This window comes from Hyperolius riggenbachi, chromosome 7, assembly GCF_040937935.1.
Source record: "Hyperolius riggenbachi isolate aHypRig1 chromosome 7, aHypRig1.pri, whole genome shotgun sequence".
NCBI classification, from domain to species: Eukaryota; Metazoa; Chordata; class Amphibia; order Anura; family Hyperoliidae; genus Hyperolius; species Hyperolius riggenbachi.
The window spans coordinates 35,021,696-35,035,419 of record NC_090652.1 but is presented as its reverse complement, the minus strand read 5'-3'; the positions used below and the strand labels follow the sequence as shown (position 1 = coordinate 35,035,419).

The 13,724-nt window shown below is 43.8% G+C and overlaps 1 protein-coding gene across 1 annotated transcript in view; it reads right to left on the bottom strand.

The window, feature by feature from the left end:
* Window positions 1-13,724, bottom strand: part of LOC137525973 (uncharacterized) — a 180,356-nt gene that overhangs the window by 109,225 nt on the left and 57,407 nt on the right. Inside the window, exon 6 of the mRNA XM_068247183.1 lies at window positions 9,112-9,159. Coding sequence (XP_068103284.1) covers window positions 9,112-9,159 — 48 coding nt within the window. The remainder of the gene's footprint in view (window positions 1-9,111; window positions 9,160-13,724) is intronic.

Genomic DNA, 13,724 nt, shown 5'->3' with positions numbered 1-13,724 from the left:
CTGCTGGCCAGATAGAGGCAGGATATTGCTCTAGCTGGAAGTTAGCAATTGTGTGTTTGTGCAGTTGGCATTCAGTTTAGAGGTGGTGGGGTGAGTTCCCTGGAGGTGAGAGGTCCAGGGCTTGCCCACACTTCCCTCTAGGTGTCGCATGGTGGTTTGGGGGCCCCAGCGAGTGAGAAAGACCTGGGGCCCCTGGGCTGTCATGTGGACCAGTGTTTGTGATTTTAAATTTCTTTTTTGCAGCTTCTAGGATGCAGTTGACAGGTGAGTGGTTAGGGAGGGGACCGTGTGGGAGATGTGCCTACACGGGGCGTCCCTGTAAACGATGCAATTCACGATTGCGTCCAACCGAAGCCTCCCACCTGAATGCTAATTTACGTAATTCCTGCTAGATTCGGTACAGCAGGCAAAGGGTGTATGACAGTACACCTGATTGGCTGACTGGCGTCTGCTGGCCAGATAGAGGCAGGATATTGCTCTAGCTGGAAGTTAGCAATTGTGTTTTAGTGCAGTTAACTTCTAAGATTGTCAGGACGTAGTTGACTATTTAACACAGAACACCTCATCTTCCTCAGCTTCTGCACGGAACCGTGCCATATCTCCATCCTCCTGCTCTGATTCTAGCACCCCACTTAACACACAGTCCGCAGCCATCACCAAAGTGCCATCATCCCAGGGCTCAGTGGTGTGGAACATTTTTTTTGTCTGTCTGCCTCAGATAAGAGTGATGCCATCTGTACTTTCTGCCACCAAAAATTGAGCCATGGAAAGACCAAGACCCGCGTAGGGACAACTGCCTTACGAAGGCACATAATGAAAAAGCACAAACTGCAATGGGATGACTACCTGAGGAAAAGCAGCACACAAAAGTAAAGCCACACACTGCAGTGGAAGATACCAGGCCGCAATTATTTCTCAAAAAAGGCGATACCCAAACTGTACCGTGATGTTGAAAGGCAAATGGTGTCATCTCTGGCACACAGTGTTAGGTCAAGGGTCCATCTGACCACGGATGCCTGGTCTGCAAAGCACGGTCAGGCCTGCCTGAAGACAGTCCCCACACACAGCATCTCTGCCTGCATGCCATGTGACTGCCTGCCCCAAGACTAAGTCGGTCCACACACAGCATCTCTGCCTGCAGGCCGCTTGACTGCCTTCTCCACCACCACCAACAGGGTCCAGGACTCCAGGTGGATTCTTGAATTTTTAAGGAAGCGGCTAGCAGCGGCCGCTAACAAAAACAATAATATTTTTTTCTGGTCCGTGTACGTGCCTGCCTAATTTTTCTGGCTGCACTGCAGCTGCAACAACAAAACAAAAGGCATGTACATGTGTTAATTCCCCTTCGTGATCGTTACCTTGCCATGGTCAAGGGGCTTGCGTATCTCAATGAAGCAATGACCGCCGACTATATGAGTGTGTTGGGGGGCACACCTGACCCAAGATAATAAGGTCGTTGCTTCATTGTGGACAGACCAAATTGGATCAGCTGGACAGTCACTGTTGTTCTGTCATTGAGTTACCTCAGCCCGGCGACCATATGGGCTTGAAAACTGCCATCGCCTGCACTCTTGCCATGGTGGGAACCAGTCCAGCACGGCCATCACTACACACACAGCGTTACACAGTGAGCTTGGTCTGTCAGTGTGAAGCAGTACATTAATTACACTACCTGATTGATGTATACAGACGCAAGATGTTTTAAAACACTTTATGCCTCCAAGTTAGCAATGCAATGTGATTTCTGCCCTTAAAACCCTGCTCTGTGTCAAATACGTAATTTTCCCAGGGACTTTTGGCATGTATCCCACTCAGCCATGCCCCCCTCCAGGTGTTAGACCCCTTAAAACATCTTTTCCATCACTTTTGTGGCCAGAAACAGTGTTTGTAGTTTTGAAAGTTCGCCTGCCCATTGAAGTCTATTGTGATTTGCATGGTTCGCGATCTAAACTTGGAGGTTTGAGCCATCTCTAGTCAATACGGAGTATCAGGGTCAGCAGCGGTAAATTAGGTATAACAAGGTATAGAGGAATGAGCAGAGGCAAAATCAGGACCAGCAAGGTTCAGCAACAGGTAATCAGATCAAGCAACAGGTTACAAGAATCAGGAATCGGGTTACAGGAGTGACCAGGAACTCAGACCTACAGGGAACAACGTTCTGGCAATTGCTTGGAGGAAGAGGCAGTCTTAAATAGAAGCAGGATGCAGCTGGTGGTAATTAACCAAAATCCCATTAGAGGCCTCTGGAGGACAGACAAAGAACTGCAAGTCCTTGGTACAGGCAGCATACAGCCACTTGCTGGTGGAAGGCAGAACTTCAGGGCTGCTAAATATCCGTAAAGCCCTCTGCTGGTGGCACAGTGAAAGGCCAGAGTACTCCAAGTAACTATTGCCACCAGCAGGCAGGAGAAGGCAATGCAGGTGGCAGTGGAGCATTGCACAAGTAACTCACCTTTCTGGGCTCCACTGGTGATCTACAGTCTCCTGGCATCCCCATCTCTATGACTATAGCTCCCTCTCTCATCACATGAGAAAAGAGGGTGTTCTAATCATAGAGACAGGAATGGCTGGAAAAGGTAGATCATCGTTAAAGCTCAAAGAGATGAGTCACTTGTTTTATGCTCTGCTGCCTCTACACTGCATGGGAGGGGTAACATCAGGCTATCTATACGGGGGTCCTTCTGTCTACCTATATTAGGAGCCCTCTGACTACCTATTCTGGAGGTCCTTCTGGCTACCTATACTTGGGAGGCAACCTCTGGCTACCTATATTGGTTCAGCCCTTCAGTCTTTTATCTACAGTGTACATACCCCAGTTCAATATCGTGTTTTTCCCAATTTAACATCAATGACAGCTTGATGTTTTTTGTGGTAGTTGTGGATGAGGCTCATTATCTTCTCATACAGTAAAACTGCCTATTTTTCCTAGCAAAAAAGCATCAAGTTCCTGTAAAATCTCTGGCTGTCTTGCCTGAACTGCCTAAACTGCACTTCTGAGGTCTCTCCAGAGTGGCTCAATAAAATTAAGGTCAGGAACTGAGATGGCCACTCCAGAACCTTCACTTTATGTTTGTGTAGCCAATGACTGGTCGACTTGGCCTTGTGTTTTGGATCATTGTAATGTTGGAATGTTCAAGTACTTCCCATGCTCAGCTTCCTGGCTGATAACTGCAAATTTATGGTGTACCTTTCATCATAGGCCTTGTTAACTCCTCTACAAATGTAGCATTTACTGTATGGTCTTGGCTAAAAATTTAAATTCTAGTCTCATCACTCCAAATTACTTTGTGCCAGAAGGTTTGAGGCTTGCCTCTGTGCTGTTTGGCATATTGTAAGCATGATACTTTGTGCCATTTGCTTAGTAATGGCAACTCTACTATTCAGCCCATCTTTCTTCAAATGCCTCCTTTTTGTGCATCTTGAAACTGCCACACCACATTTTTTCAGAGTCCTGTATTTTACCTGATGTTATTTGTGGGGTTTTCCTTGCACTTCAAACACATTTTCCATCAGTTGTGGCTGAAATGTCAGTTTGTCTACCTAACTGTGGTTTGGTTTCAACAGATCCCATTATTTTCCACTTCTTATTAGAGTTTGAACAGCAGTATGCTGTTGTTTGGCATTCTCAATTCCTTGGATACTTTCTTATATCCCTTTCCTGTTTTACAATAGAGTTCAACTACCTTTTTCCTGCAGATCCTTTGGCATTTCTTTTGCTTTACCCATGACTTAAAATCCAAAAAACATCAGTGCAGCACTGGATGAAAGATGGAAGGGTCTATCAGGGGTCTCAAAACATATTGGCCTTTTATACACACCTACTAATTACAGGCAACAGATCACAGGGTGAAGATCGTTACCTTTAATAGGCATTAAAAAACCAATTTGTGTCAAGTTGTGTGCGTGTTATCAGGTCAAATCCCCAGGGAGCGAAGGTTTGATCTGGGTCATTTAGGTAGTTTGCGTAATGAATGATTATGATTTAAAGAGAGTAAACCACAGTTTGGCATTAAATGGCTTCAGCCAAGCACTAACCACAATTGTAAGAAAAGATTTTGTGTTATCATTCATAGTTTATGAAAAATGTGTTTTACTCTCTGTCCTGAACGAGGAGATGGAGGAAGATTGTGAACATGTGGAGTCCGTTTGGGTAAATATTTATAGTGGAAATAAAGGTTGCCAATTGCTTATTGGGGTATGCTACAGGCCACCACATATTCATGAAGCTTCAGAACTGTGATTCCTACAGAAGATTAAAAAAGCTGCAATTAAAAATGAGGTCATAGTTATGGGTGACTTCAACTTTCCAGACATTGACTGGAGTATTGAGGCTACCCATTCTGGTAAAAGCAGCAGATTTCTGGCATCACTACAGGACAATTACCTGACTCCAATGGTAACGGAACCAACTAGGGGGAATGCGTTACTGGATCTGATCATTTCTAATAGACCAGATAATGTATCAAATGTGCAGGTTCAAGAACATTTGGGAAATAGTGATCACAACATGATAATGTTTGATCTGGTGACAGGCTGCGGGCCAGCGGGACCACTAAAACTATAAATTTTAGAAAAGCAAAGTTCAATCAACTCAGGCAGGCATTAAGATTGGTGAACTGGGATAATGTACTACAAGGGGAGGACACTGAAGGGAAATGGCAAGCTTTTAAACTTACTCTCAATCAATATTGTAGCATGTATATCCCATATGGAAACAAAATGTCTAGGAATAAAAAAAGGCCTCTATGGATGAATAGAAAGGTTAGAGATAAAACGAAGGGGAAAAAGAATGTCTATAAGGTCCTAAAACAGGAGGGGACCGAGGCTGCATTAAACAATTATAAGGAGTGCAATAAAAATTGTAAAAAAGAAATTAGGCTGGCAAAGATTGAAGCTGAAACTCAAATCGCTAGGGATATCAAATCTAACCCAAAAAAAGTTTTACAAGTACATCAACTCTAAAAACAGAAAGGTTGACTGTATTGAACTCCAAAAGGATGAGGGGGGGGGACGGGACTCAATGATGGATGACCAAGGTAAGGCAGAGTTATTAAATGCTTTCTTTGCTTCTGTCTTCACAAGGGAAACATCACTGTTGCAAATTACAGAGGCAGAAGGGTCTCAATCTTCCAACTGCAATATTAAATACTTAACGCAGGAAGAAGTGAAGGCAAGACTAAATAAATTAAAAATAGACAAGGTACCTGACCCGGATGGCATGCATCCTCGGGTCCTAAGGGAATTACGTTTAGTTATAGATAAACCCCTTAATCTTATCTTTTGTGACTCTCTTTCAACTGGCAGAGTCCCAGTGGATTGGCGTACAGCTCACGTTTTCCCATTATTTAAAAAGGGCAAAAAATCAGATCCAGGAAATTATAGACCTGTAAGCTTAACATCAGTTGTATGCAAACTATTTGAGGGGTTACTAAGAGATACTATACATGACTTCATAGTAAAACACAATCTTATTTCTCAGCATCAACATGGGTTTACTAAAGACAGGTCCTGTTTGACTAACATGCTCAGCTTTTATGAGGTAGTGAACGCTAATGTGGATATTGGGAATGCTGTAGATGTGATATACTTGGACTTTGCAAAGGCTTTCGACACGGTTCCCCACAAAAGTCTGGTGCAAAAGTTGAGGATGCAAGTACTGGGGAAGAGTCTGTGTGCATGGATAGGGAACTGGCTAATGGACAGAAAACAAAGAGTTGTGGTCAATGGATCGTACTCAAAATGGGAGACTGTTAGCAGTGGGGTCCCACAGCGGTCTGTACTGGGTCCAGTGCTCTTCAATTTATTTATTAAAGGATACCACAACTGACATGTGGCATAATGAGATAGACATGGGTATGTACAGTGCCTAGCACACAAATAACTATACCGTGTTCCTTTTTTTCTTTCTCTGCCTGAAAGAGGTAAATATCAGGTATGTAAGTGGCTGACTCAGTCCTGACTCAGACAGGAGGTGACTACAGTGTGACCTTCACTGATAAGAAATTCCAACTATAAAACACTTTCCTAGAAGAAAATGGCTTCTGAGAGCAAGACAGAGATAAAAAAAGGGGGAAATTCTTATCAGTGAGGGTCACACTGTAGTCACTTCCTGTCTGAGTCAGGACTGAGTCAGCCACTTACATACCTGATATTTATCTGTTTCAGGCAGAGAAAGAAAAAAAGGAACACAGCATAGTTATTTGTGTGCTAGGCACTGTACATACCCATGTCTATCTCATTATGCCACATGTTAGTTGTGGTATCCTTTAATGACCTAATAGATTCAGTAGTGAGCAGTGTTGCTATTTTTGCAGATGATACAAAATTGTGCAGAATCATCAACTCTCAGGAAGATATGGACATATTGCAACAGGATCTGGATAGGATGGCTATGTGGGCACATAAATGGCAGATGAAATTCAATGTTGAAAAATGTAAAGTCATGCATTTTGGTCGTACCAATGGTCTAGCACCATACAAAATAAATGGGATACAGTTGGGGACATCAAACTTGGAGAAGGACTTAGGAGTACTCATCGACAAGTTAAATAATCGCACTCAATGCTAAGCCGCTGCAGCTAAAGCTAACAAAATTTTGGGATGCATTAAAAGGGAAATAAAAACTCAAGATGCTAGCATAATATTGCCCCTGTTTAACTCTCTAGTAAGGCCACATCTGGAATATGGAATTCAGTTCTGGGCACCACATTACAAAAAAGATATTGCAGTTTTAGAGCAGGTGCAGAGACGAGCAACAAAATTGATATGTGGGATGGAAGGTCTCACTTACCAAGAAAGGTTAGATAAACTGGGTTTATTTAGTCTAGAGAAAAGACGCCTTAGAGGGGATCTAATTAACATGTATAAATACATCAGAGGGCAATATAAAAGCTTGGCGGATGAACTTTTTGTCCCTAGGCCTTCTCAAAGGACTGGAGGACATGATCTGCGCATGGAGGAAAAACGTTTCAGCCATTTATTTAGGAAAGGGTTCTTTACAGTAAGAGTGAGTAAGATGTGGAATGCATTGCCACAGGAAGTAGTTATGGCAAACTCTATACCTGCATTTAAAGGGGGCTTAGATGCTTTCCTTGCGTTGAAAGACATCCATGGCTACAATTACTACGTAATGCCTAATGATGTTGATCCAGGGATTTTATCTGATTGCCATCTGGAGTCGGGAAGGAATTTTTCCCTTTTGGGGCTAATTGGACCATGTCTTGTAAGGGTTTTTTCGCCTTCCTCTGGATCAACAGGGGTATGTGAGGGAGCAGGCTGGTTTTGTACCTTGTTTCCTGGTTGAACTCGATGGACGTATGTCTTTTTTCAACCCAAATAACTATGTAACTATGTAACAATGGTTAAGAAATCATAAATTCTGCCAGAGTATATAAACGTATGATCACAACTGTGTGTGTGGGGGGCTACTTCTGGCTACCTATACTGAATGGGCTACCACTGACCTATACTTGGGTGGCTACTTCTTGCTACCTATACTTGAGTCCCTCTGGCTACCTATACTGGGGGGGGATACCTCTGACTACCTACTGTATACTAGGGGTGTACCTACAATATACTGGGAGAGGGTGCTACTTCTGGCCACATATACAGGAGACGCTGTGGCTACCTATACTGAGGGGGCTACTTCTGGCTACCTATAGCAGGATGCAGGGATTACTTCTGGCTACCTGTGCTGGAGGTTACCTATACAGGGGGGCCAAACTGGTGGGGTTGGCTCCGGCTACCTATACTGGGACTACTTAATGCGTGGGAGGGGGCTTCTGTTACCTAAAATCCATTGGGGGCACACCCTGATTCATAAAAGGCCAGTAAAATTCATATGTGCACACAGTTAACATGAATTTTACTAGCCTTTATATAAGCAATGTTAAAGAAAAACTGTAACCAAGGTTTGAACTTCATCCCCCTCAGTAGCTGATACCCCTTTTACCATGTGAAATCTTAACCTATCTCGAATAGATCATCGGGGGGGGGGGGGGTCTGTATGGCGGATACTGTGGTGAAACCCCTCCCACAGTGTGAGGTTAGGACCTGGGACCTGACAATTTATGCCAGTAGTAAAGATGATGACCTGCAGGCTGATTGTGGATCAAACAACATGAACAAATTACATGGCGTATATCAATCATTTCTTGATCTCTCTTCTATTTTTTAACATCTCACTTTGTAGTGGATGATGTAGAAAAGGTGCAGAGGACCAGCTGCTGGGGCTATCCAATTAAAACGCCTGTTTATTGAAAAAAGCTAAAATCGAACAAATAAATCCATGGCAGAAGCTACATGTGGAGAGAGGGAGTACAAGCCACACAAAGGTTGACAGCAGTTTTGCACCCTTAGCTGGGGTGCTTCATCAGGACACCAAGCCCCCCAATTGCCACCCCTTAAAGAGAATCTGTACTGTAAAATTCTTACAATAAAAAGCCTACCATTCTATTCCTTATGTTCTCCTGGGCCCCTCTGTGCTGTTTCTGCCACTCCCTGCTGCAATCCTGGCTTGTAATTAACAGTTTTAGGCAGTGTTTACAATCAAAAGACATGGCTGCTAACCAGAGTGTGATAGGCTGAGAGGAGAGCTTGGAGAGGGTGTGTAAAGCTTCTGCCTATCACAAGCAGTGCTACACATTCCACACATTCCAGCCTGAGCCCGACAGAGCCAACAGAGGAAAGAAGATAAGATTTATTACAGAGACAGTGCAACTAGGAAAGGCTGCAGTAAGCCAGACCACATTAGAACAGGTATAGGAACTTATGAGATAGAAGAAATAAGGCTCAAAATTTTGTTACAGAGTCTCTTTAAATAGTGCACTGATTAGCATTAGTGTAGAGGCAGGCTTAACGTCCACACCGAGCGCTCCCCCAATCCACTTCCGGGTCGCATCTGCTCACACATATGCCGGGGATCCAAAAATGTCATCATGACGACTCACAAACAACAACAAAAATACATGCAGCATTCTGGGCTCCCAAACAAAAGCCCACAAAATGGCAAAACAACGATGTGTTGCTGCGGAAGGCTAAAGACAAAATGGAAAATGGGAGCTTTATTAAATATATTATAAACTATTAACCCCTATGAGAAGAGGAACTCACCCATACCACAAAGGACCGCAGGGGACGTGCTGCGATTAATAGTTACACCTGCCAATCAAGTATATAAATCAATAAAGTTAATACTTATGTACAGGGAGGTAAAAAGGAACAAAGAATGATTAAGAAAAACTATATTAAAAACATGAAAAGCAAGAATGATAATAAACAGCATCATTATCTATAATTAAACAGATAAAACATTACGCTTGTTTAAAGGGGAACTGAAGAGAGAGGTATATGGAGGCTGTCATGTTTATTTCCTTTTAGACAATACCAGTTGCCTGGCAGCCCTGCTGATCCTCTGCCTCTAATACTATTAGCCATAGCCCCTGAACAAGCATGCAGCAGATCAGGTGTTTCAGTGGTTCAGACTTATAAGTCTGATCTGACAAGACTAGCTGCATGCTTGTTTCTGGTTTTATTCAGATACTACTGCAGAGAAATAGACCAGCAGGGCTGCCAGGCAACTGGTATTGATTAAAAGGAAATACACATGACAGCCTCCATATACCTCTCTCTTCAGTTCCCCTTTAAGCCAAGTGGACCAGTTGCCTCAAAAAAGGATATCCAGTGACTCTCCCTCATTAATAATTTTTTAAGCTAGTCACCTCTCCTCCTATGATGTGTTACTTTTTCTAATCTAAAAAATCTTCATTTTGTTGAATCACCAGTATGAACCATATTGATATGCTCTATTACTTTGGGACACCCTTTAATACGCTGATTCCCCAAGGAATTATGTGACAGTTGGTCTTTTAAAATTGGAACCTTTTTGTAGGACACACAAGGGGTTAACTGACATTTATCTCTTTGCAATCTGTCTTCCTGCAGAATCCACCATATGCATATGCAAATTATCTCTTTATGCCCCTGAAGCGAGGCTTACATCCAGAATTGCTGGTGTATAGCAAGCCTATAGCTTTAAATTTTACAGAGCCTACAGTGGTTTGCAAAAGTATTCGGCCCCCTTGAAGTTTTCCACATTTTGTCATATTACTGCCACAAACATGAATCAATTTTATTGGAATTCCACGTGAAAGACCAATACAAAGTGGTGTACACGTGAGAAGTGGAACAAAAATCATACATGATATCAAACATTTTTTACAAATCAATAACTGCAAAGTGGGGTGTGCATAATTATTCAGCCCCCTTTGGTCTAAGTGCAAGTCAGTTGCCCATAGACATTGCCTGATGAGTGCTAATGACTAAATAGATGGCACCTGTGTGTAATCTAATGTCAGTACAACTACAGCTGCTCTGTGATGGCCTCAGAGGTTGTCTAAGAGAATATTGGGAGCAACAACACCATGAAGTCCAAAGAACACACCAGACAGGTCAGGGATAAAGTTACTGAGAAATTAAAGCAGGCTTAGGCTACAAAAAGATTTCCAAAGCCTTGAACATCCCACGGAGCACTGTTCAAACGATGATTCAGAAATGGAAGGAGTATGGCACAACTGTAAACCTACCAAGACAAGGCCGTCCACCTAAACTCACAGGTCAAACAAGGAGAGTGCTGATTAGAAATGCAGTCAAGAGGTCCACGGTGACTCTGGATGAGCTGCAGAGATCTACAGCTCAGGTGTGGGAATCTGTCCATAGGACAACTATTAGTCGTGCACTGCACAAAGTTGGCCTTTATGGAAGAGTGGCAAGAAGAAAGCCATTGTTAACAGAAGAGCATAGGAAATCCCATTTGCAATTTGCCACAAGCCATGTGGGGGACACAGCAAACGTGGAAGAGGGTGCTCTGGTCAGGTGAGACCAAAATGGAACTTTTTGGCCAAAATGCTATGTGTTGCGGAAAACTAACACTGCACATCACTCTGAACACACATTCCCAACTGTCAAATATGGTGGTGGCAGCATTATGCTCTGGGGGTGCTTCTCTTTAGCAGGGACAGGGAAGCTGGTCAGAGTTGAGGGGAACATGGATGGAGCCAAATACTGGGCAATCTTGGAAGAAAACCTCTTGGAATCTGCAAAAGACTTGAGACTGGGACGGAAGTTCACCTTCCAGCAGGACAACAACCCTAAACATAAAGCCAGGGCAACAATGGAATGGTTTAAAACAAAACATATCCATGTGTTAGAATGGCCCCGTCAAAGTCCAGATCTAAATCCAATCGAGAATTTGTGGCAAGATCTGAAAACTGCTGTTCACAAACGCTGTCCATCTAATCTGACTGAGGTGGAGCTCTTTTGCAAAGAAGAATGGGCAAGGATTTCAGTCTATAGATGTGCAAAGCTGGTAGAGACATACCCTAAAAGACTGGCAGCTGTAATTGCAGCAAAAGGTGGTTCTACAAAGTATTGACTCAGGGGGCTGAATACCGTATTTTTCGGAATATAAGACGCACTTTTTCTCCCCCAAAAATAGGAAGAAAAAGTGCCTGCGTCTTATATTCCAAAGGCAGAGAATCCCCGACTTCAGAACCGCCTGCCGACGCCAACCGCCGATCCGCCGCATTGTCGGGGACTCCCTGCCTTGTCCCCCTGTGTGGTCTGCCGGTCCGCTCCCCCGGTAACAATAACTGCAGAGCAACTCACCTTTCTATGGATTCCAGCGCTGTGTGGTCCTCTGCCTCCAGCATGTCAGCTACACCTGTAAATGAAAAGTTAGCGCAGAGACGCTCACCTACTCAGCGGCAGCCGTGGCGATGGCAGCACGATCTGCAGACATCTCTCCCGGGAGGCTTCCCCTAGTGACGGCTCCTGCTAATGACTCATTGAGTCATGGGGAATGACTCATTGAATCATTAACAGGAGCCGTCACTAGGGGGAGCCGGACAGGAGTGGACACAAGGGGCCTGGAGGACCACAGAGGGGGGCTGGAGGAGACACACAGGACATGAGGGGACACATGGGGCAAGAGGATCACACAAGGTGGCAGGAAGGGATGCCACACACAGGGGGACAGAAAGGGACACATAGTGGACACAAGAGGACAATGGGGAGAACATGTACTGTACAATACGCTCCTGGAATATGGACGCACCAGGTTTAGTATATACTGTATACATTTTTTCCCCAGATTTTTGCCCTCTAAACCTAGGTGCGTCTTATATTCCAGAGCGTCTTATATTCCGAAAAATATGGTAATTACACACACCCCACTTTGCAGTTTTTATTTTTTTTAAATGTTTGGAATCATGTATGATTTTCATTCCACTTCTAACGGGTACACCACTTTGTGTTGGTCTTTCACGTGGAATTCCAATAAAATTGATTCATGTTTGTGTCAGTAATATGACAAAATGTGGAAAACTTCAAGGGGGCTGAATACTTTTGCAAACCACTGTATATAGGCTTGCTATACACCATTGGTTCTGGATGTAAGCCTGGCTTCAGGGGCATAATGAGATAATTTGCATATTCAGTAGTGATGCACTGTGGGTAAGCTAAATTATCGCAAATACTTTCTCTTTTGATAAAGCAAACCCAAAACATCGTTTTTCCTTTAGTACATTAAATGATCACTTAAACTGTGTATTGTATTTACTCAAGAGGCCAGAAACAAGAATTGTAATGAATAAGCAAAAAAAAAAATGTCATACTGTAACGATTGGTGTCAGCACACAGAGAGAATCTGATTATTGATAATCTGCAGAATCATCAACAATACAGATGTATACCTGATTATGGATGATCTGCAGAATCACCAATAATACAAGTATGACTAACCTCTGGACACCTAATGAAGTGTAAGTGTTTGGTGTAACTGTAGGCTATCTCCCGTGGGGCGGGAGACACAGATAAACTACGGCCAGCGACCACCTGAGGAGCAGGGCCTATCTCTTTAAGAGGAGGAGATAAAGATAATCTTGCAGCCAGTGATTTCCTGGAAGACTGGAAATCAGACTGTACTGCAGCCCAGGATTCCCAGATGGATTGGGAATCAGACTGTACTGCAGCCAGGGGACTCCTATGGAATAGAGGCCACTGGCTGCACTGCAGGAAGGACTCTCTGAGGAGCAAGAGGTCCTTTCAGCTAACTGACACCTGGTGGATTAGTGTCACGGGTAGTACAGACTGAACACTCGAGGGATGAGTGACAGCCAGAAGGGTCGGGCAGGCCAGGTCGGCAACACACGAGCAGATAAGGTATAAAGACAGAAGGCTGATTCGGTAACCGGGTACAGGCAAGGTTGGCAACTGGTAGACAGATAGGCAGAGGTACCGAATCAGAAAGCAAGAGAGAGGTCGACAGAGCCAAAGGTCATAACAGATATCAAACACAATCCTAGTCTGAAGTGTGAGGTCCTTGGTCTAGACACCCGGGAACTAGTCTAAAGAATAACACAGTATCCTATGCTTGGGTGTGAGGTCCTTGGTCTCAACACCCTGGAACTGGTCTAAAGTATAATACAGTAAATAACAAGAGCGGAATCTGGCTAAGTGTGAATTCCCAGTTCCAACTGGTTCTAACACACTGTAGGATCTGACTGAGGTCTGAGTGCTCACACGTAAGTATTCGCAACGGCAGACAACCAGCAACTGACAAGCAAGATCTATATATACTACAGCGCTCTGCAGCGCCGCCCACAGCCACTCAGCCAATCAGGAGTTCCGCTGGGATCAGCTGATCGTCCTGATCAGCTGATACCTCT